We start from the raw sequence: 27,425 nt of genomic DNA on the forward strand, positions 1-27,425 counted from the left end.
CAAAATATTATTATTTTTTTTACTTTCAATAAACTATTATTTTTTTTTAAAGTGAATTTTTTTCCTGATTTTTTTGGCTTTTTTAGCGGTATCCTCGCGTTACAAGTTCCATACGTAGTCGCCCAGAGTGTAGAGCTGGGAGAAAAAAATTTTAAAGCATTGTGATAAAAGCCTAACGGTATATTTGCTTAATATATTTTAATTAATAGATATTGAACTTGCATAAAACGCTTATAACGGTGAAAAAATATTTTCCCAATATGTTATTATAAGGCTGTGAAATATGCAAATAAACGCGTTTTTGGGACGTTTGAGTGTGCGTAGAAGCTGATTGGCTATTGATATTAACAAATCCAAAAACTTATATTCTTATTTTGATTAGTAGAAGTGAAAAATAAGAAAAAATCAACTTAAACATTTTTTTGTCGCACAGTGTAATCATTATTTTTGAGCAAAAAAAATATAACTCAAAAATAATGATTATTCGTGATTTTTATTTTTTCGCTCAATATAAAACTCACCAAGCAACAACTTTTGATCCTTTAAGGATATTACCAATATTGTCCTATGTCCTTATAAAGGGACCCTAGAGCAACAATTGACAACAACAACAACAAAAAAATGTATTTTACCTGTGTTTGTTGCAATTATTTAATATAAGGTCAACTGTTACATACAGAGCAGCAGCAGCAGATATACACACAGATAAAAAAAACCCCAGTTTTTTTGCAATATCGGAGAAAGTACTCTCCCAAATGAGGAGTGGCATTCATTGTTGAATTCGTAATAAAATTCTGATTCCGATGGTATAAACACCCAAAAAAGTTGAAATTTTGCCATTTTTCGCAAAAAATGACGATGTTACCGATGTGATAAAGTGGCTGTCAAAATTGTTATTCCTAAAATAAAATAAAAATTATAAAAATACATAAATGCATAATAAATTGAAAATTAATGTACCTAATTGTTCTACTGGTTGATCATTATGATGATTATCATTATCATTATCATTATTATCATTGTTTTGGTAATTGTGTATATCTGCTGCTGCTGCTCTGTATGTAACAGTTGACCTTATATTAAATAATTGCAACAAACACAGGTAAAATACATTTTGTTGTTGTTGTTGTCCTTTATAAGGACATAGGACAATATTGGTAATATCCTTAAAGGATCAAAAGTTGTTGCTTGGTGAGTTTTATTTTGAGCGAAAAAAATAAAAATCATGAATAATCATTGTTTTTGAGTTTTTTTTTTTGCTCAAAAATAATGATTATTTGTGATTTTTATTTTTTTTTGCTCAAAAATAATTATTAGTCTTAATTTAAAAAATTAAAAATCGATAAGTAATCATTACAAAGTAATTTTTAAAATATTACTTATAATGATTACGGTCCCTGATATAAAGTAGGAGATTATGTAATGGTGATAAATTTTGATAGCACGCCGGGGGTAGGTAATACCAAAAAATAAAGGACCGTATAAGATAATAAAAGTTTTAGAAAATGATAGATATGTGTTAAAAGATATAGAAGGATTTCAATTAACAAGAAACCCATATCAAGGCGTTTGGAATGGGCAGAACATGAGTCATTGGTAAAAAAAATATTTAAGAGATAGAAATAAGAATATAAAATAATTTTGCAATAAATATGTTAATTTAAATATATAAAGTACAAAATCTAGAATAAGACACATGTATAAACTATTGTATTATAATTAATATTAAATTAAAATAATTTTCTTATCATATGACAGAGATCAGGAGCTCTCTGTGTCAGGATGGCCGAATTGTAACAGGCAAGGGTGGGTTTGTAGCAGTGGCGTAGCGTGCCTTGTCGGTGCCACATATAAAAAATTTTTTGGAGGCCCTTATATGGAGGTAAAGATTTTTCACAAAAGAAAAAAATATTGTGAGAAGAAATATTTAGGTATTTATCACATTATTTACCCATTTTACAAATAACAAGAAAGGAAGCTAGCTTCGGCAAGCCGAAACTTATATACCCTTACAGACATAAAATATTTCGAACAGAATACACAAAGGCTAAACAACATCGAAGCTACGACGACTTTTCTATTAATTTTCCATATTTTTGACTATTGTTCATATGGCATCTATATGATATAGTCGTCCGATTTTGATGAAATTTTATTTGTTATTCAAGAGTCGTTAGAAAACTCTATATTCCAAAAATCATGATTATTTGATGAGAAATAAGGATGTTATCATTTTATTTCCGTTGATTCTATATAGATTTTTCGATATTTCCTATGGCAGCTATATGATATAGTTGTCCGATATTTATGAAATTTTTTTTATAAATCAAGGCTAGTTAAAAAAACTTGGTACTCAAAAAATCATAGTCGTGTGATGAAAAACAATGACGTTATCAATTAATTTCCATTAATTCTATATATATTTTTCGATCTCTCCTATGGCAGCTATATGATAGAGTTATCCGGTTTTGATAAAATTTGACCCGAAATTCGACAGTAGTTAATAAACACCATCTGAAAGAAATCAAGTCGATCCGATCAAAAACAACGGAGTGAGAATTTTTTTTTTTCAATCTCTCGTATGGGAGTTATTCGATATAGTCGGCCGATCCGGCTCGTTCCGACCTATATACTGCGTGCAATACCTACACACCTTTTGGGAAAGTTTCAGCAAGATAGCTTTAAAACTGAGAGACTAGTTTAGGCAGAAACGGACAGACGTACAGACGGATTTCGATTCAGATCGTGATGCTGATCAAGAATATACATATATACTTTATGGGGTCTGAGGTGTCTCCTTCACTGCGTTGCAAACTTCTGACTGAAATTATAATACCCTTTTGCTCTGCAAGGGTATAAAGAGAGACATAGGCTAAGCAACTCGCCGAACATGAATGGCAAATGACTCTGGCAGAACTATCAGAAGCGATCAGAATAAATGTGAATAAGAATTAAAAGAAAACACAATAAATCAAATTATACCCGAGTTGTATTAAATCCAGGCATTTGTGGCAGCCATATCACCTGCCACACATTTTAAACTACATCTATATATATAAAAGCAAGTTGTGTTAGTTACACCACTTATAACTTAAGAACGGCTGAACAGATTTGGCTGAAAATTGGTAGGAAGGTAGCTTAGAGCCCGGAATAGGACTTAGGGTACTTTTTATTCCGTTCGACATACCAAAAATCGCATATAAACTGAGTTAATGAGGTAATCCTCATCACACTGACAAGCACACACTACCATAGCATTTTAACTCAATTTTTTTGAAGTGAATTGAAGTTATTTGTGATTTTGGTGAATTGAAGTGAAGTGAAGTTTTTCGTGCTTTTTGTGAATTGAAGTGAAGGGAAGTTTAATTAATAATGCCGCGACCAAGACGATCGAATCTTTCCCGACAAAGCCGTAATGCAAGAAGACTACGAAATACTGCAAATGGAAGGTCTGAAGAAGAACAAAACATTGAACGTGAACAGAACCGCGTTAGTATGGGTCGACTTCGTGCTACTCAATCAGCAGAGCAAAGAGAGGCAATCCGTAATACGGCTCGGTTGACAATGCAGAATCGTCGAGCTTACAACAGAGGTCAAGAAATAGATCATTTGCGACGCAGAAGAAATTTATCAAGTGCTGATTTGAATCGAACAGCGTTTCAATACGATTGCATCACTGATTACAGCTTGCATCCTAGCGTTTGCATTGGGCAAATGGACGTTGTTTGCGAGTATTGCGGTGCACTGAAGTTTTCCGGAGAAACGCCTGGATTATGCTGCTTTAATGGTTAAGTTAAATTGCCATTGTTGACTCCGCCACCTGAGCCATTGTATTCGTTGCTTTGTGGTGAAACACAAGAATCACGCCACTTTCTTGCAAATACCCGAAAATACAATGGTTGTTTCCAAATGACGTCATTTGGGGCAGATATTATCGAAGAACGAGGATTTAATCCGACATTTAAGGTTTTTTTTCGTTTGAATTACATAGAATATAGTTAAAGAATAACTTACTTTATCTTAGATACAAGGGCAGATTCACCATCGAATTGGATCATTATTACCTTTCGAAGATACACAAAAAAAATTTTTTCAAATATATTTCATGGGCAACATGGAAGAACAACTTGATCGACGTCTAGCGATCAATGAAGGGATGAAGCGAGCAATTCTTCAAGACATGCAGTGTCAGCTTCATGAACATCATGCGATGGTCAGGTTGTTTAAGAGTGCTTTAGAGCGCATGCCAAATGATGACTATAAAGTTGTCATAAAAGCAGATAAACGACCATCTGGAACACACGAAAAGACATTTAATGCTCCAACAATAGACGAAGTCGCACATCCTGATTGTGAACAATTTGATGAATGAGGAGATACATTATCGGGTTTTACTCTTGATCGAAGATAATATATGTGTTACCTCATGTGCGGTAATATATTAATCAGGTTAGAATGCCAGTGCCAAATCGTGAAATGAATGAGGCATTTAAACGAGAATTAGAACGGGAACGTGAATATGATCACAAGGAATTAAATTTATTAGTTCAAGCGAATGTACCCCTGTTGAATTCCCAACAGAAGAAAGTTTATAATACTTTAATGAAGGCAATCGATGAAGAAAATGGTGGTTTATATTTCCTAGATGCCCCTGGTGGTACTGACAAGACATTCCTCATGTCATTAGCTTTAGCAACTGTTCGGGCGAGATCCAACATAGCTGTTGCAGTTGCTTCTTTGGGCATAGCAGCCATATTGTTAGAAGGATGCCAAACGGCTCATTCAGCATTAAAAGTACCGTTAAATCTTCAAATTATTGAGGAACCAACGTTTAATATTGCAAAACACTCGGAAATGGCCAAAGTTTTAATGGTATCGAAATAAAATTTTTCCTTTTCATATATAAAACAAAAAAAAATTTTCTTTATCTTTTAAACACCAAACGAAGTTTTACCTAAAACTATCGCCATCTGGTGGCGGAACGGAGTTCTCTGGGTTTACTAGTTTTGTATAAGTTTAATAAGCCAACGATGCCCTATTAAAAATTTGTGGGAGAGCTAGTTTAGGCAAACTAATATACCCTGATATAGGCTAATATACCCTTGCAGTCATTGTCGAGCAAAATGCATAAAGGCAAACAAACAACGAATCTATGAAGATTTTTTATGCTTTGTATATAACAAAGCCGATTTTCATGATTTTTTCATGCCAAGGGTATAGCATTCGGAAAAAATTATTACGTCGTGTAATGGTATGGACTCAAGAATTTAGGATTAAAAAATAATTTTTTTTCCTAGAACCCCTAAAATTGTCATTTTTCATGCCTGAAGTCCGTGCGGTAAATCGCTGATTTCAGCTGTTTTTTAAAGATGCATGCGCAAGAAAAATGACCAAACCGTAACCCGGGTGTAATCGGTATAACACTCAAAATGCCAAATTTTTAAGGTTTAACGGACAAAAAGCACCGTATGTACCACTTGCGGTAAGAACTAGATACACAAGGTACTATTTCAACAAGCAATGCACAGTGGTTGGGCTTGTGTGGTGCCGCGGCCAAATATATAATATTTCTAGTGGTTATATCGCAATGAAATTTTGTCCAAAAACCTATAAAAATATTCTACACACTGTAAAAAAAATCGTATCGCATACTTTCCATACAAACGGATGGCGCGACTTATCATAAAGTAATTTTTTCCCAAGACTAAATTAAATATAGTATTTGACCTCTTAATACAAATATTGGTTCAATCGTAGTCCCCAAAAGTAAAACAATCATAAATTCACATATAAGACTTATTTTATTCATCGAGCAACAAATGCTCACCGCTTAATAATTTTGTTTTTTTTTTGAGCATTGTAAATTTCTTTGCCCACTTATAAATGGGTCTGAGGTTAACAGCAATCTATTTAATAAATCCCTATTTGTGTCTACTCGAGACATTTTTCTAGTGTGAAACTCTCAAAATTTTTGTATATCCTTGTTTTTAGATTCGGCAGCTTCTTCCCACAACTCTCCTATCGAAACAAGGGCATAGCTTATAATTTCAGAACCGTGGACCAGAACTTTGTGAACGGGTGGGGGAAGGTAATACCATGGATACAGTTTAATAAGCATTTTTGCGGTGACAAGTGCAAAGCATGTTTTTGCCGTATTACCATCATTAGAAGTTCCACTACCTCCACTCCTTGGTTGGCCGACATGTAATCCCATTTGAGCGCGGAAGACTGCTTGAAATACTTTTTTATCTTCTGAGGTACATATTCGCCAAGTTTTTAAATGCAATCTATATGCCAAATGCAAAAAATATTCAAAAAACCGAATATACGAGTGCAATGGAGACAACCCAAATTCCAAATGGTCTTTGTGAATTTTTTTCAAGCATTTTTCCAAATTATTAATTTTGCTCGTCTTTGCGTCACAAATGTAGCATTTACAAGTAGATGTTTCAATTAAAGCACTACAGACTTTTCCGTCAACCATTGCAATGCATACAATGCATTGTTAATTGCAAACGATGTGAAATTGTTATAGATTTGGTAATTACTTTACATGTATATGGCTCCAGCGCAGAAATTTTGTCTCTAAAGTATTTAGCTTCATCTAAAGTTAATTGGGTTGTTTCCTTTTGGAATTGGTACCTTATTGGTCTGCAGTAACGTGTTGATGATGGTCGAGGATTTTTCCAAATTACTTTGTGTTTCTTGGGATCATTATTTTGAGTAATTAAATGCAGTGGTACATATGAAGTCACAAACAAACTCGATATATCTTTTCTGTTTATATTCGGAATGACCAGTACTGCCGTCGAATCCCCACTTGCCAATTAAAATCAAATCGGCCACACTTTCATCACTAATGGACTCAAGGACATCAGCTTGAAGTTTTACAATTCGTAGCGCCGTGTGATCCAACAAGCTTTGCAGCTCAACTTTTGCTTGGGATTCGCTGACACTGATATTTTCGGGTTAATATGAGCCAGAAGTTTTTCGTAACTTGGTAGTAACTTGAAGAAAGTCTCACTATTAACACAATAAGCAAATATTGATGTTTACTCATATTTGTATCAAGAAAGTGTGATAAGACTTCATCAACATTAAATTCTGTATGTTAAGCGTTGGTTGAGATGAATTGCATGAGCGTTATATAGTAGCAAAAGACTCGTCGGTTGTTGACAGCTCAGCAATTTTACGTCGTTTTGTCCGGTCAGAAGCTTCTTTAAAATTTTTTTTGGGTCGTCCACGGTCAGGATTTTTAGTTGTTGATTGGGCGCATCTTATCGGAATTGATTCCTTTTAATTCAACCAATCAGATTGATATTGGAGAATTGACGATTTCAAGCGTTTGTAATTTACCCAAAAAGTTACAATCCTTTTAAAAACGTATTCAATTCGCTTTGACACTTCACTCTTTTCAACAATATAGCCGTTTTTAATAATATTCGCTACCCTCTTCGCTGCACCATACATTAAAAACATATAAACGTGAGAATACACACTTATAAGAAGAACCTATTCTATTTTAAAGTAAGGGGATAGACAAAACAGAAATCAAAACTATTAATAAATGAAAAACTGTTAATAAACACAAACTCAAAAGACGAAAACAGAGCAACAGCACAACAAGTACACGAGCGAAAACAAATTTTTGTAGCGCAAATCTGACCCTGAAAAAGTTAAGAAGGTGTTAGAATGTTTACGATTTTGAGCACATCTACAAATTTCTGAAAAAAATATTTACACATTGATATAAAACTTATTTGTGGATTTTTGTGGGGTCACTACTAAAACTTTAGCTAAACATAAAAAAGACGTATAGACAAAAAACATGTATTATTTCAAATTTATATAACAAGAACACATTAGCAACTGTTTTATTCATTCATTAGGTGGCACTACAACCCGATTCGGGTTTTGGCCGACCTCAGCGTCTCCCTCCAGGCGCCTCTGCTCCTCGCGCGCCTCCTCCAATCGCAAATACCCAGTGCAGTCAGGTTCTCCTCCACTTGGTCCTTCCACCGGAGCTTTGGTCGTCCCCTTCATCGTCGCCCGTAGTCGAACCTCGCTTTAAATACCTTCTGAGCTGGATATTCTTCATCCATACGCACAACGGGGCCGACCCAGCGCAGATGTTGTATCGTGTTGCGCCGGACCACGTCCACGTCGTCGTACAACTCGTACAGCTCGTGGTTCATCCGAATACGTAAGTCGTCCCCAATCCGAACGGGACCAAAGATCTTGCGAAGAATTTTTTCTCTCGAACACTCCAAGCGCTGCTGCATCCGTCAGTGACATTACCCATGCTTCTGCGCCCTATAAGATCACGGGTAGGATGAGTGTCTTGTAGAGTGTTAGTTTTGTTCGGCGAGAGAGGTCTCTATTGCACATTTGCTTACTCAGACCAAAGTAGCATCTATTGGCAAGTGTGATTCTTCGCTTGATCTCCAGGCTGACGTCATTTTCGGCGTTAATGGCAGTGCCAAGGTACGTGAACTCCTTGACCACTTCGAAGGTATAGCTGTCCGCTACCACATGGGAGTCTAGGCGCCGCGCCTCCCTGCTTGTAGACAGCATATACTTCGTCTTGGCCTCGTTTACCGCCAAACCCACTTTTGCCGACTCTTTTTCAAGTGGAAAAAGCAGCAGTGACATCACGCTTGCTGCGGCCAATGATGTCGATATCATCGGCGTAAGCAAGGAGCTGGACACTTTTATAAAAAAAAGTCCCAGATCGATGTACACCGGCTTTCCGCAGAACCCCTTCCATCACAAAATTGAAGAGATCGTACGACAGGGGGTCGCCTTGTCTGAAACCTCGAACGGTATTAAAAGCTTCGGAGAGGTTCGTTCCTACCTTGACAGAGCTGATGGTGCTGCTCAATGTCATTCTGCAAAGACGTATTAGCTTTGCAGGAATACCGAACTCAGACATGGTGGCATATAAGCGTTCCCTCGTCGGGCTATCGAATGTAGCTTTATAATCGACAAAGAGATGGTGTGTGTCGATGTTATTCTCGTGGGTTTTTTTCCAGGATTTGGCGTAATGTGAAGATCTGGTCTATGGTGGACTTACCAGGTCTGAAGCCGCACTGAAAAGGTCCAATCAGTGTGCTGGTATATGGCTTCAGTCGTTCACATATTACGCTCAATAGGACCTTGTATGAGATGGTAATCAGGCTGATTCCCCGGTAATTGGCGCATATCGTCGGGTCACCTTTCTTAAGTACAGGACAAAGGACGCTGAGATTCCAATCGTTGGACATGCTTTCTTCTAGCCATATTTTGCACAAGAGCTGATGCATGCACCTTATCAGCTCTTCGCCGCCGGCCTTAAACAACTCTGCAGGCAGTCCATCAGCACCGGCTGCTTTGTTGATTTTGAGCCGCGTTATAGCAACTCGGACCTCGTCAAGGCTAGGTAGTGGTATATCCACATTGTCGTCGATTGGTGGTATCGGGCTACTTCCTCCAATGGTGGGATTGGTGCCGCCATCGCCTGCTAGCAGCTTGGAGAATTGCTCCCTCCATAACCTCAGCGTGCACTGCGTGTCCGTAACCAGATTTCCATTTTCGTCCCGACAGTTAGATGCTCGGTCTTGAAACCTTGTGTCAGACGGTTTACTTGTTGGTAGAATTTCCAAACATCATTCCTGTCCTGCAACACCTCAAGTTCCTCGCACTCTCGCTTTTCTTGCTCCCGTTTTTTCCGTCTGAAAAGTCGCCTCTCTTCCTTCCTTTTCTTCCTGTAACGTTCAAACGTTGCGCCAGACTGCAGCGTTTTTCTGTGGGTAACATTTTTTGCTGCAGCTGCAACGCGACACTCCTCGTCATACCATTGGTTCCGTGTGGGTGGGCGCTTGAACCCAATGGTTGTTTCAGCAGCAGCTCGCATTGAGTAGGAAATGTGCGCCCAGAGTCCGCCGGCGTCAACAGGGAGAGGGATAGGTTGGTGGAGCAGCTCCGAGAGGTGAGTGGAGTAGGCCATTGCTGTCCGTTGTGATCGCAGCCTGGTGACGTCAAGCTTTCGTTGCGTGATGGGGCGTATGTTTTTCGCTCGGCATAGCCGCATGCGTATCTTGGCTGCGACAAGATAGTGGTCCGAATCAATGTTGACTCCACGAAACGTACGCACGTCCATCACGCTTGAGGCATGCCTTCCGTCTATCACAACGTGATCTATCTGGTTGCGCGTCTTTTGATCAGGGGACAGCCATGTGGCCTTGTGGATGTCGAGGTGCCGAAATCTGGTGCTACTCACTACCATGTTTAGCGCCGCGGCGAAGTCAATCAGCCTGAGACCGTTGTTCGAGGTGGTCTCATGGAGGCTGAATTGACCGACGTTGGGGTTAAAGATGCGTTCGCGCCCGACCTTTGCATTGAAGTCCCCGAGGATAATCTTCTGTGTCCTCGAGTCTCGCGTAGAATGCATCTTTAACAGCATCGTCCTTCTCCTCCGTCGGGGTGTGCGCGCAAATTATGCTTAGATTGAAAAACCTAGCTTTGACGCGGATTGTAGCCAGTCGTTCACTCACTGGGGTGAAATTGGAGACGTGGTGGCAAAGTCTCCGGCTTACTACAAATCCGCATCCAAATTCGCGCCTTGCCTTCGTGCCTGGTGGCACTTTCTGCGCGCCTCCGCTATGGCATCGGTCCACCAATACACCGGGGGACAACCATTACCGCCAGCGCGTCTCCTTTGCATGGAAGCTGCGCATGCTGACCAAGTTGCTTTTTTTATGCATACAGCGTTTTCATTGGCGTTCTTACGCTCGTCATACACGAGATCTTCCGCCATTAAGATCAGGGCTTGCGGGTCGAGGGTAGAATCTCGGAACCCAGTGGACGCATTGATGTTTTTGCGTTTAAGTCGCCCGTCTCTTATTTCCATGGTGATGGCCCGGTGGTCGCTTCCGGTATATATCTCTGAGACTTGCCATGCTGACGTCCTGGTTAAGGTTGGGCTCATAAACGTGATGTCGATCACTGAACCCATTCCCGCCTTCTCGAATGTGTTGGCTGACCCTGTGTTAGCCAGAGTGAGGCCTGACCGGGCAATAGCGTCCAACAATATGTGGCCTCTATGGTTTGTGAGGCGACTGCCCCACTCCGTTGCCCAGGCGTTGAAATCGCCGGCAATGATGATGGGGTGTCGTCCTCTGGCGTCCTCCAGAATGTCGTCAACAATGCTGCCAAATGTCTGCGAGTCGACACTGGGTGCAATGTAGCACGAATAGATGGTAAGGCTACCCACCTTCGCCCTGACAAAACCTCTGCCTGAATGCCGGCATTGGATCTGCAGTGGTCTCGGGCTGCAGCTCCAAATTGCTGCACCACCTTGGGAGTTTTGAAACCAAATCCCATCGTGCTTACTTGCGTATGGCTCGCTCAAGATGGCCAGGTCTATTTTTAGGGCTCGCACCGTTTGTGCAAGCAAGTCCTGGGCCGCTCTGCAATGGTTCAAATTCAATTGGAGAATTTTCATTTCCCCTTTGCTTTGAGAGCCTGCTGATAAGCTGGACAGCTTCTGCTAAGCGTGTGGTGCTTGCAGTTTGCGCCCTGGGTTTTTGCGCATAGTAGGCAGCGTGCCTCTTTGCTGCAGCTTTTGGCCTCGTGATCGAGCCCACCACAGTTAAAGCACGCTTTGGACAAATCGACCTTGCTACGGCAGTGCAAGGCCATGTGACCAAATGCGAGGCATTTATAGCATCGCTTTGGCTCAACGGACTTTCGGACCCTACAGTGCGCCCAGTCGATGCGGATTTTTCCTTCTGCTAGGATCTTCTCCGCAAGAACGGGCGGGATGCTCATCCTGGCTATTAATGTGCCCCCGTATGCCTTCCTTAGGGAAGGAATGGCCGCTGGTGGAATGTCGCCTTCGTAATTGGTGAAAACTGCCTGAATAATGTCATCCTTTGACGAAAACTCCGCAATGTCCCTAATCTCGACTTGGACTAGCTCCTTCAATTCTTTAACCTCTGCCTTATCAGACAGGGTCTCCTGCATCGCCTTCTGTAATTTGGATGTGGCTGGGTCGGCCGTTTTCATCATTTTGATGAGAAGCTCGCCCCTACCAGTCATCCGTATGCCTTTGACGCAATCTTTGTGTTGCTGTAAAGTTGGGTTATTTTTCACCAACTTTAACACGTCGGCATACTGCATGCCCTCGCCACACTTGACGACTAGTGCGTCTGTGCGTGGAGGGAGTTTTCTATGCTGCTGCTGCTTTTTTGGCTGCTGCTTCTTCGGTTTTTTGGTAACCGTCGACCATTTCTCCGCACCCTCCTTCGTGCCTTTGTCCGCATGGCTCGGCGGAAGGGGGCCGGAAATTTGCTTCGCAGCACTTGCGTAGGTGATGGCTTTCACCACCTTATTGCTTGTGCCGCAAGGTTGCGGCACCTTCTGCCTTTTTGGCGCTGAGAGCTTACCGGCTCTAGGGCTCTCACGTGACCTCTTGGGAGTGGGATTTTGCTCGCTGGGAATCTTTGGAGCCGTCTCCCGAATCCTAACTGCTGATTTTTGGAGGGCGATGACCTGCTGCACGAGTTCCTTCATAGGAATCGTCACCATCACCCTCGTCTTGCCTAACATCATGCTGTTTAATTGGGACAATTTCGCCCCGATCGCGCCAATGACTCCGTCTATGTCGCCATTGGCGATAAGCGGAGCCAGTCCCTGCTCGGAAATAGCGCTGAAGTGAAAGACCCCCGCTTCTGTGGGACCTCCAGCATGCGCCGTATCCGCCTGTTCCTGCTCTACTGCAGGCGAGAAAATGGGTGGAGATTTTGGCACCTTAGTCGGTGATCTCCCCATCTTGCTACTCTTCCTAAATGGGTCAGCTTCCGGCGCAGCAGAGTCTTTAGCTGCTGCGCTTTCGGCCTTGCCCTGAGTCGTCTCCTTAATTATGCTAACCGGGCCAGGGCCACGGCTCGCCATTCTTAATAATTCCTTTCCTGTTTCTACCTAACGCCTATGTGTATGCTACACTTTGGGTCGGAGGAGAGCTTTCTTTAGAGCTTTCCCCGCAGGTTGACAGCGCGGCTTACGCTCGCTGAGAGTTGGCAACTCTGAAGCGCAGCTGATCAGTCAACTGACCACGAAGATGGCAGACCTAATCACCCAATTCGGAAAATTGAGTGAAAAGGGCTTTCACTCACCTGCAGGGGGGTATCACCCCTTCGTCCCAGTGCCGAGCCGACGCTACTGGAGCCAGAGAGATTCTGGGGTCCAGGGAAGACCTCCGCACACTGGTATGTTTATCCTTCCACAACTATGGGTCGCTACAACCCCTTCTCTTCAATTTTAGATGTCGCACACGCGGATCACAACGTAGGAAACTTGTTTTCGCGCACTCGAATATAAAACACGTCCGGTACGCAACGACTTTCCCACGCACTCCAGCGAGTGTGTGTGTGGGTGCGTGGGTGTGTGCGAGAGTGTGTGGCTTACCCCATAAAATAGACAGATGTGTAGGGTGGGTTTTGTGTAGGTATGTGTGTATTTATTAAGGTAAATGCCGGGTTATTGCAAGTTTTGTGTTTCTGTGATTTGTATGTTTGTATCTTATAATGCGTAACAATATGTCCACTGCGTCGCTGCCGGTGCCGTTGTTCTTTGTCGCTGGTAATTTTTCACTTGTGTCACTCGCGCTATGTCTTTGGCTCGTTTACTGTTCGCGACCTGCTCACTGTGAACTTCTGAAATCGACCCCCCGATCGTTTTCTGTTGCCCTTTTTCGCAAGCCTCGGGCAGGCTTCGCTGCTCGGCCGACTTGCTTGCGCCGGCCCTTCGGTTGACGTCGCATGCCGATCGTTGTTTTTCTCGGTTGCCAGATCGTAGCGATCGGGAGGGTGGTCGTTGCAGTGTCGGTGGACTATTGTTTACTTGGGTCCTAGTTTCGGCGGGGTGGCAGGGCTACTGTTGTTTTGGGCTAAGTGTGTGACTTCGTCACAAACGCTACTGCCACTGATAGTTATCTAGATCCAAGTCTACATTTACTGGCAAGAAATCCGTTTGCATCAAAATAAGCGTTTTGGCAAAAGGCTAAGCACCTTTAGAGAATATTGAAACAACTGTAGACCCTTATCATCAAAGCAAATCTAATCCAGGTATACTTCAAAAAGCCTATTCAATGTGTTGGTTGTGCTGCGTGGCAGGTTATAGAAATCTTCTATAATATCCACATCCAATCGCAGGTACCCACTTGATTTAGCTGCTCTCTTGGTTATGACGCATCAAATTCTTTAACGTCTGGAACGTTCCTAAATTTGTGGTTCGCTAATCCAGATCCTTATTAAACTGAGGTCGAGGTGCAAATAGTTTAAAATAGACAAAGTAATGAATATTGAATCTTATCACCATTCGCGAATATTGTAGCTATGGTAGATCCTTATCATCAAAGAAAAGCTAATCCAGCTACTTATTAGCTGAGGTCAAGGATTAAACCAAAACTTTAAGGCTAGAGAAAGAAAAGAAAATGGAAAACTCTGACCATGCTTATAGTCTTCAGTTTGACAAACTGTTTGGATATAGCTGACTATTTTATTACATGACGAGGCTGCCAAGGTCAGACCTCATACTGATGCCGTCAAAGTCAGGCCCACAGGTTGGATTATTTCTGTAGACTGCCAATTCAGGCTCCACATAATTATTTCTGTAGACTGACAAGTCGGGCCCCACGTTGGGCGCCATAATTATTTCTGTAGCATGTAACTATCTATTGGAGAATGAGCTGATGGTAATGAAAACGTATAAGCGGAGCACGCGGTATCCTCGGCTTTTATTTTATTTAGTCTGGTCGGCTTGGGGTGGGTTAACAGAAAAAAAACCGCAACGTTTATTGCTCAAATGCTAGTCAAAAATAACTAAATTCGCCTACTTTATTTTTAGAAAAGGGGATAGCAAACGAAGAAGGCTTAAGAAGGGAAAGAATATGAAAAAAAAAGAAAGGAGTACACTTGCCAAAAAAAATTACATCATTCCTTTCACTACGCAAAAAGTTGCGAAGTGCCCACCCTACCTTGATCTTATTGGTCCTACATTTCATCGATAAGATGCCTCGGAATGATCACAAATTACCTCGACCCTTTTACAACAATGATCCCCAGTTAGGAGATAATTAGTTAAAATTCATTTTTCTAATTTGTATTATTTATACACAAAGGGGAAAAAAAACTAGTCATTTCATATAACATGAGATTTTTTTGTTGTTATTATTATTTCTCTTCTTTAGAAAGGAGAAAACAAAAAAAAACCAATGCTTAAGTAATTTATTCACAAAAAAAATTTAACTAATTCAGGCAAAAAATATAAATAATTTCATATTAATCTTGTTTTATTTTATTTTTTTTAATGATAGACCAAAATTCATGCTTCTTATTTTTATTTTATATTCTAACCAAGACAATTAAACAAAATTTTAAACAATAAGAAAAAAAGAAAAAGCGTTAATTTTCAGTGTCTGTGAAACTTTTGTAACCGCCCTCGCTAGGAAAGCTCATTATCTTTATGTTTGTTCTCATTTTTTTTCCAGTGTGTCGGGAACCACAAAATACTAATTATTTCCCGGGTCTCTATTTTTCTTAACTTCAGAATAGCTCCATATCGATTTCTATATATATATATATGTATATATTTTTATAATTATTTTATAATTATGTTTTCAGGTTTTAGGTTAACTTTGGGGGGATTTTCTAACCATACTTTTTAACACTATTTTTAAGCCTGGATTTTTGGCTATTTTTATTTCCACTTATTTATAAATTTTTTCACTTATTTTATCTTCATTTTCCCACTTGCTGATAATTTTTCTTCGTCGTACAAAATCTGGATGCTCGCCACTGCTACTCCGCTGCCAAGCCTGTATTTAGTTTTGGGTCGGAATACAAAAGAAATGAGGACCACTTGGTTTGGGTGAAAAAAATATAATTAATAGTTACCCTGGTTTGGTCCTGGCACGTGGCAGTGGACAATAATTCTATTTTTTCTTTTTCTATCAAAAATCCAGTAACTGCTCTCCCACAGGTGATCGTGTGCCGGTATGCACTTTTTTTCTCTCTAAGCTTTAAGCTTGATTAAAGTTATTTTAGTTAGACATGGGAGGTTATGAAAAAAATAAAACTAACAAATGTTTGCTGTTGGTAGTCACCTTTTTTTCTAAACTTGAGACATCTGGTCTCGAGGGCAGTCAAATGGAAAAGACTTGATTTGGTGCCGTAGGATTTTAAAGTCAGCCGAAGCAGGAAATAAGCCTCTCTTTCAAAGAAATGACACTGACAGACGATTTGTCAAGAGGGTCAGCTGATCCTCAGGTTGCCAGTCGGTCTTATTTTAGTTTCAAACCTAAATGGCGCCACCCGATCTTAAGGGCTGCATTTTTATCCAGGTACTGTGTGGCTTAACACGATATTAACATAACTATTTATGCAAAATATCAATAAGCGACTAAGAAAAGAAAACTGTCTACTTTGCGGATGGGAGCTCGAACAAGCCCTCTCTACATAATATCATAAGTTCTTTTAAAATTTAATTTATATTACTCCTTGGAAATTCACATATATATGTATATGTGCATTTAATACAAAATAAAGACTATAAATAAGTGAATCATGAACAACTTTAATTACATCGGGAGAGGCTTGTTTTTTAATTCTACAGTCGAGAAACTCTCTCGTTTTTATATATAATATTATTTTATATATAATATAATATTATATTATATATTGTATATATATTATCATTTTCATAAAAGTTAATAAGTAACTTAAAATTTGATATAAAACACCTTTATAATTACAATTCTGTAAATATATATTATATATCGATTTTTCGACCACCACATATAGTATTACTGTTACGATCTGAACGAAAAAAACAAGCATTTTCCTTAACTTTGATGTCGAGGAAAGACAGCTGCTAAGCTCCGGTTGTTGCTTGGGGCATGCAAATAAATTGGTTGATAATTAAATACGAAATAACTGATCTATTAAAATTTTCTTTTATAGGCTATGCGACGTCTTGGAACTATAGTGTGCAGATTTTTTTTTTGGACGCACGTACTAAAGCTATTGATGTTCATCCGACTGACACTGCAGGTGACGCTGTGCAAAAACTCGCTGAAAAACTAAACTTAACTTCAACTGATGGGTGGGCAATTTATCAGTCACGGCCGGATGGTGAAGAACACATAAAAAGTTTTGATTATTTGTATGATGTAATTTCTGCATGGGAACATAAACAAGCTTCCAGTAATGCCTTGAAAAGGCTTGTAAATGGACCACCATCAGGAGAAAATCGATTTGTTTTTAAAAAAGATTATTTAAATCAACTCATGAACTATCTCAAGATCCTGTTGAAGTAAGCATGCTATATTCACAAGCGGTTCACAGCGTTGTCAAAGTAAGTAACAAGTATTTTAATTACATATTTTTAATATATTAATATTAATATTAAATATAAACATGTTAAAATTTAAAAAACGGGATGATAACAAAAAAAGACGTTGATTTGAATATACTTCTAGTTAAAGCACTCTGATAACTTTAACATGTAAAGCTCGCTTCGACGAGCCTAAATCTTATCTATAAGACTTGTTTCCTATTGTTAGTTCGATTCGTACAACGTCCCCAAAAGTACATAACTAATTTTCTAATTTCCATGACACCGTAGTCTGATATTTATAAAAACAACTTCTCAATCTCTCATATCATGCCAAGCAAAATGCATAAATGCTTAACAACATCAAAGCAATGACGATTTTTATACCCTTACAGAGCAAACCTCTGCCCTCCTGTCTGTTTCAATGTAAACAAGTCTCTCAGTTTTAAAGCTATCTTGCTTGACTTTCCCAAAAGTTATGTAGTTGTTGCCCGCAGTATATAAGTTGGAACGGGCCGGACCCGCGACTATATCGGATAGCTCCCATACGACAGAATGAAATAAAAAATTCTCACGCCGTTGTTTTTGATCATATCGACTTGATTTTTTCCAGATGGAGTTTTTTAGCTACTGTTGAATTTAGGATTAAATTTTGTCAAAATAGCATAACTTTATCATACAGTTCGTTTCATTTGGATAGGACACCTAGCAACTTTTATGGTTAATCGCTCGTAGCGAAGACAAAAATCGTTGAAAGCTAAATTTTTTTTAAAGTTATGATCTCTGTTCTAATGTGATTCTATAATGCAGTTATTTTTATTTGAGTTTTTGCACTGCTGCATGGTTTTTTGCATGCTGAAAATCGTTTTATTTGGATAGGACACTTGTCAGTAATCACTTGTGTACAGTGCGCAGTTTGTTTAAAACTTTTTTTTCAATCTGATGCTATTATTAATCAAATGAAACTAAAATAGGCCTTGGATCGACACTCCAGGATAAAGATGGAAAAATTATGGGGGAAAATTTATGCAAATTTGGACTCAGGCCTTAATGTAAGCCAAATCGCCACGAAAATAAAAAAATCGCGAAATGTTATACACAATTTATTGGCATATAATGAAAACTATAAAAAATTTATAAAGGGCTCCAAAAAACAAAGTTAAACGTTCGAGATAAGCGGCTTATTGTGAAAAAGACCTCCAATTTCACCATGTCCTGCGCCGGTTTGGCTCATTATGAGGCCAACAAGGTGTCGGACTTTACACACTTGGCAACACTTGGTGCCATCAAAAATGGCAAGTTCTTCAAAAATCACAGAGATCCATCATCAGGCGCGGCACAATTTTGCAAAAGAAAATTTTGAAACGAATTGGCGCCCAGTAAGCTATTCTTAAAGGCTCCTGCTAAGCTTTATTTTAATATTTTTTAATGTTTGGATTATATTTTTCGTCGCCGCTGGAGAACCGATTACGCAATTTGCGCACCCTACGTCGCCAGGCATATGGATCCGAAAAGCGAAGTCGCTGATCAGACCGAATCGGCCAGCCAGGTATAGAGTTTAAAAAGTTGAAAGTTAATCTGTGGCGTGTTGTAAAATTGTGTTCGGCCAATTTTTAAACTTTTTGCATTTGTGTGAAAAAATCGATAGATAGTGAGCATTTTAACCAAAAAATTTGATTTTCGCATGCACTAACAATTAAAATTCTAATATTATTCATACATACCCTGCAGTTCCAAAATTGCTCCCTGCAGTTCCAAAATTGCTTTGTCGTCGATGAAGTGTGCGAAGCCGCACCGACGACTGCGGGGGTAGCAGCCGTAGCCGCGGCGGCGCGAGTTTATAGAGACATTTTATATGGCACCGCCGTTTTCGGGATACATGTCGCTCTCGATGAACTTTTTGTCCGTTTCATCGAACGAGTCGTCGGTGGCTTATACGAATTTTGTATGGAGAAAATTCGTATAAGGCTTAAATGATTTCGTAGCTGAAGTGGAGGCGAAGTTTTAATCGATGGCTTTTGCGAGGATGCCCTTAGTGAAATCATCTATGCCAATGTCTAAAAATCTCATCCCCAAATTCATATGAAAAACCATATGTGTATATATTGTGAGGTAACCCTCACAAGGCCCCCCCCTACCGTATGTACATATAAGTTAGGAATAGTTTATAAGATAAGAGTTAGGGATTTAGGTTAAGGAGCTAGAAAGACCCATGGAGGGCACTAGATCATCGACATCATCCCCGGCCACGCCAGCAACACCCATCGGCAACATTGCCGACATCGCCAGCATCACAGTTCGGCAACATTGCCGACATCATCGCCAGCAACATCACCACCGGCAACATTGCCGACACCATCTCTCAAACTTGCGCTCTCGGCAGCCGACTACCGGCAGAACCGACGGCCGAACCCGGAGAGCCACGCAGGAGAGGAGAGGAGCACGATCGCGCAGAGAGACGCGGGTGCAGGGAAGCTGCAGAGGAAGCAGGACGTCGAGAAAAACTACACGGAGGCAGCGAAAGGGCCGCTGCCGCGGTCGACGGCAGCAGCGAGGGCTTCGAACAGCCTCCGCTGTTCGCCGATCAGGAGTCGCATTTTAGCTCCAGAAGGAGTAAGTCGAGCAGTCTTTGGGATCCCGAACGAGCAAGTCAAGTGACCAGGAGCGGAACAGGTCCGCTGGCCGCCCGGTTGACGGGCCGACGGCGTGATCACGATACGCAGAGAACCCCGATTTCCCCCTCGAATCCCGTACCTAATTAGGAAACCCGCCTCCTTGTCCTGCCTGTCTCCGTAAATAATAAATATTTCTGTAGGGGACCCTGGATAGACTGAGTATTTATCCTGGCCCGTGATTAGCATCCTTACAGATGGCACCCGAACAGGGACTAGGCAGGATAATGAAAGGACATTTTCATCCTTCGTGGCGTAAAGAACCACCAGAAGAAAAATCAGGTCGAAATTAGGTCAAAATTTGAGGTTAGGGACGAAAGCTAGGGAAACACGTTTTTTCAACGAAAGAGGAATAGGGGAAAAGTAACTGCGAGGAGAGAAACTATGAGAGAGGGAAAAGTCGTCGCACACGACTTAAAACAAACGCAAGCAAGTACAGTCATAAGAGAGAGGAAAAATGTCGTCGCACACGACACGAAATAAAGGCAAGAAAGTACAGTCAAAATGTTTGGCAAATCAGAGTACACGAGGAATGTCGTCGCACACGACACGAAATAAAGGCAAGCTAGTACACACACACACGAGCACGTAGATTTAGGTCGCCAGCCGACACACGCAGAGGACAGTCAATCAACGGAGCTACAGGAAGACAGTCGATCATCAGGATCACTCAAGGACATCAAGGGTACACATCCCCTCAAGGACCACAAGGATACACACCCCTCAAGGATAACAAGGATTCACATCCTCCCCAGGACTTCAAGGATACTCAACAATCCAAGGACACACATCGCCACTCCTGCACCCTAGCCAGGACACTCAAGGATACACAGGACTACAAGGATACACCGGACTACAAGCACAACCAGGACACACCAAGCAACATGGGAGTCTCTTGGATCTCATACAGGAAGAAGCACGAGCTAGAGGCTATCCTTCTCGATCTCGGCCTGGAGCAGAACGGCACGGTCGAGGAACAACGAGCCCGACTGTACGCGTTCGCCAGGCAACCGGAACACTCCGAGGACACACTGATCCGGCTGGGGAGTTTGAACGCAAATACACCCCTTCCGGAGACGTCAAACCACCGTCGCCGATACCCCCTACCAGGAGAAGGTACCCAGCAGCAACCACACGCTGGCAGTACCACGCAGCACTTCCCCGTCCCCAGGGACGCGAGGAAAATCAGAGGGCACCGCACGCGCCAGTGCATCCCAGTCCGACGCAGGCGTCTACGCGATGGTGGTCGACAAGGCGACCAAATGGGGATTGTCTTTTTTTTTTTTTTTTTTTTTTTTTTTTTTTTTCCTTTTTTGTTTTTCGACAGCACCTCCGATCCGCTCAGCTTCGTGGAGCACATCGAAGAACGAGCGGATACCTACCGGATCCGCACGCTATCACCGTCCTCCTGACTGGCCGAGCGGAGAGCTGGTTCCGAACCAGTGATCTGCAGGGACGCACCTGGACAGAAGTCCGCAGGGAATTTTTATTACCAACGCCTCGACGACGAGATCCACTCTCACTTGTGAATGAGCCGTTCAAGGAATACCTGGTGAATCTTCGCCTCCAGATGCGCCGCGCTGGATTCTCACCCGAGCAAGAATTAGAACGAATTTACGAGAACATGCTGCCCAAGTACCAGATGTTCACCCGCCGCCAGGATTTCAAGACGCTGCCCGAACTCACGCACCTGGTGGCCAACTTTGAGGATGCCCGCAGCCGAGGAGGCCGAACCATCCGTGGATACCCATCAGCAAGCCCAGACGCTGAGTATCCATCCCATAGCAGAGTCGCACGACCCAGGGCGAACCCTGCCTACACACCGCAGGTGCCACGCCCTGGGGACGCGACCGACGAGCCCGCCAGCCGAGGCACCGGAGGAAACTCCAACCAAGGGGCCACGCCCATCAGGTCAACCGACCCCAGCACCGCCTGCCGAAACTGCGGCCAGGCCGGCCACTACGCCGCGGAATGCCGGAACCAGAGAATCATGTTCTGCTGGGACTGCGGTCGCCAGGGCATACGCACTATCGAGTGCTGCAGGAACCAGACGCCGGGAAACGGGCAAGGGCCTCGAGTATCAGGGAGTCACCCGAGGAACCCACCAAACTCCCGCACCCATTAAGCAACGCCATCCAACAGGATCGGAACCGTATCCGCGCACAGGTCACGGTCGAGGGACGCCCGCTCACCGCCACCTTGGATACGGGGGCCTCGCATAGCTTTATAAGCGAGCGCCTGGCGAGAAAACTCGACGATGGAAGGACTCACCGCGCCGTACGGACACAGGTAAAGCTAGCAGACGGAACCGACAGGGAGCTCACACAGGCCCTACGAGTCACGATCCAGTTGGGGAAAGCTCGGATCAGCGTCTCTGCTCTCATCATGTCGGACGTGCTGGATGACCTTCTGCTCGGCATGGATTTCCTGTGCTACAGCGGGGCCACACTACAGTGTGGGGGCATGGCCCTCAAGCTTCAGCCACCCACTCCGGCTCGACTTGCGAGAACCAGCTCGCTAGAACCGACGCGAAGCGAACGCGCCGCAGCAACGCCGCCACACAAACGTGCCGCCACGCCGGCGCACACACCCGGCACCCAAGCGCACTCATCCGCCGCCACCCAGGCGCATTCCTCAGCCGCCACCCAGGCGCAAACACGATCCGCTCAACGGGCGCACAACCGTGCCGCCACGCCGGCGCACACACCCGGCATCCAGGTGCACTCATCCGCCGACACCCAGGCACAGACACAAGCCGCCCCACGGGCGCACACCGAAGCCGCCACCCAAGCGCACTCACCGGCCGCCGCCACACAGGCGCAAACACGAGCCGCTCCACGGGCGCACAAACGTGCCACCACGCCGGCGCACACACCCGGCATCCAGGTGCACTCATCCGCCGACACAAGCCGCCCCACGGGCGCACACCGAAGCCGCCACCCAGGCGCACTCACCGGCCGCCGCCACGCAGGCGCACACTCAAGCCGCCCCACGGGCGCAAGGACAAGCCGCCACCCAGGCCGCTCCACGAGCGCAAAGACAAGCCGCCCCACGGGCGCAAAGACAAGCCGCCACCCAGGCGCACACCCAAGCCACCCCACGGGCGCACACACAAGCCGCCACGCAGGCGCACTCATCGGCCGCCGCAATCCAGGCGCACACCCAGGCCACCACACAGGCGCACACCCAGGCTGCTCCACGAGCGCACACCGAAGCCGCCACCCAGGCGCACACCCAGGTCGCCGCAACGCAGGCGCACACCCAGGCCGCCACACAGGCGCACACCCAGGCCGCCCCACGGGCGCACACTCAAGCCGCCACCCAGGCGGACTCACCGCGACGCCCTGACGCTCAACGCAGCGCCAGGTACACCAACGCGTGCACGGCCCCAAGCTGGGCCGGAGCACTACCTACGTCTGATCTAGCAGCGGTTCAGCGAAACCCATTTCGCAAAGGGGGCAAGAGAGTCCGCTTCAGCGACCTGGAACCACCGCCTCCATCCTGCGGTATCGCTGACGCTGAGTACGGCACCGAGGAGGAGGCCCTCCCAGACGAAGTGCTACTGCAAGGCGCCCAAGTGCGCGCCCGGAACGGGTGGATCACCGCCGACGGCTGGGCCCCCTTGGCCCTGCGGGAACGGGTCGACCAGCACCTGCGCCAGCCGAGGCACCGGGAGGTCCGGTATTTGGAGGAGGCAGCCGGCGTCGGTACCGGGTACAGATCGCCCGAAACGGGCAAGTAAGGATTCTTCCTCACCCCCGAGGAAGGGATGGGGTGTGAGGAAACCCTCACAAGCCCCCCCTACCGTATGTACATATAAGTTAGGAATAGTTTATAAGATAAGAGTTAGGGATTTAGGTTAAGGAGCTAGAAAGACCCATGGAGGGCACTACATCATCGACATCATCCCCGGCCACGCTAGCAACACCCATCGGCAACATTGCCGACATCGCCAGTATCACACTTCGGCAACATTGCCGACATCATCAGCAACATCATCGCCAGCAACACACTTCGGCAACATTGCCGACACCACGCCAGCAACATCACCACCGGCAACATTGCCGACACCATCTCTCCAAACTTGCGCTCTCGGCAGCCGACTACCGGCAGAACCGACGGCCGAACCCGGAGAGCCACGCAGGAGAGGAGAGGAGCACGATCGCGCAGAGAGACGCGGGTGCAGGGAAGCTGCAGAGGAAGCAGGACGTCGAGAAAAACTACACGGAGGCAGCGAAAGGGCCGCTGCCGCGGTCGACGGCAGCAGCGAGGGCTTCGAACAGCCTCCGCTGTTCGCCGATCAGGAGTCGCATTTTAGCTCCAGAAGGAGTAAGTCGAGCAGTCTTTGGGATCCCGAACGAGCAAGTCAAGTGACCAGGAGCGGAACATACAAACACACACGGAGGACACGTGGACATGGAGTCCTGCCAGTAAACGGGTGAGCCGGCCGTGGGCCATTCCTACGGGGTGGGCAGGATGTGCGAGTAGCGCATTAGGGACCGTTAGGCTTTTGTTTGAAATATTGTAATAAATCATAAGAAACATCAATTACAACCGGCTGAAGTTATTTTCTCTCCCATATCATTCCTCTCCCTCTTATTTAGGAGCACCGGCCACCGGATGACGGGGCCGGCTAACCGATTCCCGGGTGACGGGATCGGCCGCTCATTCCCCTCCCTCGTATTTAGGAGCACCGGCCACCGGATGACGGGGCCGGCTAACCGATTCCCGGGTGACGGGATCGGCCGCTCATTCCCTCCCTCGTATTTAGGAGCACCGGCCACCGGGTGACGGGGCCGGCCAACCGATTCCCGGGTGACGGGATCGGCTGCTCATAACCTCCCTTTCCTTGTATTTAGGAGCACCGGCCACCGGATGACGGGGCCGGCTAACCGATTCCCGGGTGACGGGATCGGCCGCTCCTACCCCTTCCCTCGTAGTCCGAGCACCAGCCACCGGTTGACGGAGCTGGCAAAACCGATTCCCGGGTGACGGGATCGGCCGCTCATAACCCTCCACCCCTAGTAGGGCTCCGGCACCCGGTTGACGGGGCCGGACAGCCGACTCTCGGTTGACGGGATCGGTCGACCTTGGCCTGCCCAGGTCCGCTGGCCGCCCGGTTGACGGGCCGACGGCGTGATCACGACACGCAGAGAACCCCGATTTCCCCCTCGAATCCCGTACCTAATTAGGAAACCCGCCTCCTTGTCCTGCCTGTCTCCGTAAATAATAAATATTTCTGTAGGGGACCCTGGATAGACTGAGTATTTATCCTGGCCTGATTAGCATCCTTACAATATATTTATTTCTTTTTTATTTTATTAATAAATCTTATTTTGTAACATAAGAGATAAGTACATAAATAATATGAAATCAGAAAGTTTTTGTTTACCATTTATATGGTATATTTGCAGGACATCGGCTGTTTTTCATCCATCTTTGGCACAAAAAATATTTTTATTATTACATATTTCATATTCCTTTTTTTAATTTAAACCAAACTTACCTCTCAAACGAATTTATCAAACATATGTTATATGCTGAATCCTAAAAAGATTTAAATAAGTTTGTAGTAGAAAACATTATATTTTTGTAATATTAACGACACTTACATTATTTTTAAAGGATTCCGCTGCCCGTTGCACAAATTAAGTAATTTCACAACTAATTGTCAACGCACTACGCAAAAGAATGACGCAGTTCAATTTTATTGTTCACCCTTTTAGTATACCCTTTTTTTTGGGTATAACCGACCATAAATGACATGCGAGTTATATTATATCTATATTTGCAATCAATGTTGTGTTATGGTTATCTTGGTTCAATAACTTAAATAATATTGTACATATACATAAAATATACAGGGTGGGCCATTTAAAGTTGACCCACTTGATTCTTAAAACAAAAACAAAAAAAGTGGACAATTTTTTTTTATTCCAAAAATCATTTATTTTGGTCCGAGGAGATTTTTTACAAATTATTATTAAAAATTATATCACGTAAATGGGCACCTTTAGCTCTGACAGCCGAATGCATTCTTTTTTCAGCATTTTCCATGACTTTGGTTTTTCATGTTTCAGACGATATGGCGGCTATTTCACGTCTAATGTTGTCTTTTAGTTGACTTAAGGTTTTTGGTTTATTAGCGTATACCTTGGATTTCAAATAACCCCACAAATAAAAGTCTGGTGCCGTCAAATCTGGTAATGTTGGGGCCAGTCAAAATCACCACTTTTCGATATCAACCGCCCAGGGAACAATGTTCGCAATAAATCGATTGTTGCTCTAGCTGTATGGCAAGTTGCCCCGTCCTGTTGAAACCAGAAGTTATCCATGACATTTTCACGAATAATAGGCATCAGAAATTCGGTTATCATTGCTCGATAACGCTCACCATTGACGATAAGTCGATGTCGTAGGAGTCTCATCAATACTGGCTCGTACAGCTTCGATATTTTCATTAGAACGTCTTGTTCGTTGCCTGGATACATGACTGGCATTACTTAGATTACCGGTGTTTACAAATTTTGCGTACAAAGACTTAATTGTGTTTTTAACTGGAGCACTTTTAACTTTATTCATTTTACGAAACGCACGTTGGGTTAACACAATTGAGAATTTATTTTCAATGTAGAGCTGAACAATTTGAGCGCGTTCCTTTGGAGTGTATTGTTCCATGGTATCAATTGTCTTCGACTGACGCTTCCAACGTGGTATGACATTTGACGATCTTTCGACGCTGTCAAAAGTTACAGTGTTGCCAAATAGGTCAAATTTAAATGGCCCACCCTGTATTTTATATATCAGTTTATATATATGTATATATATATTATATTTAATATTAGGTTGTCAAAAAAGTCTTGCGGTATTTTTATTGAATTTTCAATTGTTCATAAAATTGGTTACAATAATGCGACTCAAGTCAAATATGCGCCGTTTTGTTCGATGACGCGTTCCCAACGAGATGCCAACTTCATAATGCCCCTCTTAGAAGCTCGCTTCCCTATTGGCAAAAAAAATCGGAGAGCCAATTTTCACAGGACTCTCTTGTGGCCAACTTCAGACTACCAAGCGCGTTCGCCATGGACAGAAACAGGTGGTAATCACTTGGTGCGAGATCCGGACTATACGGTGGATGCAAAAGAACCTCCCATCCGAGCTCCCGGAGCTTCTGGCGCGCCACTAAAGATGTGTGTGGCCTGGCGTTGTCCTGGTGGAAGACAATTCGGCCTCTGTTGATCAAAGATGGCCTCTTCTGCATGAGTGCTGTCTTCAAGCGGTCCAGTTGTTGGCAGTACAGATCCTCTACACCAGAACGAAAACGTTGAAACCATCGTTGTGCGGTGTAAATGGAAACTGTATCGGGTCCATAAACTGCAC

At 43.7% G+C, this 27,425-nt stretch overlaps 1 protein-coding gene and 1 long non-coding RNA gene across 2 annotated transcripts in view; both read left to right on the forward strand.

The window, feature by feature from the left end:
* LOC108096982 (unconventional myosin-VIIa) overlaps window positions 1-27,425 on the forward strand; it is a 634,406-nt gene that overhangs the window by 458,498 nt on the left and 148,483 nt on the right. The window contains 3 exon segments of the mRNA XM_043207602.1: window positions 17,001-17,040; window positions 17,043-17,300; window positions 17,303-17,394. Coding sequence (XP_043063537.1) covers window positions 17,001-17,040; window positions 17,043-17,300; window positions 17,303-17,394 — 390 coding nt within the window.
* On the forward strand, window positions 13,161-13,372 carry LOC108099375. The gene is made up of 2 exons (XR_001771931.2): window positions 13,161-13,247; window positions 13,304-13,372. It is a non-coding gene; the product is annotated as an uncharacterized LOC108099375 (long non-coding RNA).

This window comes from Drosophila ficusphila, unplaced genomic scaffold (genome assembly GCF_018152265.1).
Source record: "Drosophila ficusphila isolate 14025-0441.05 unplaced genomic scaffold, ASM1815226v1 contig_2, whole genome shotgun sequence".
In the NCBI taxonomy this organism is placed as follows: domain Eukaryota; kingdom Metazoa; phylum Arthropoda; class Insecta; order Diptera; family Drosophilidae; genus Drosophila; species Drosophila ficusphila.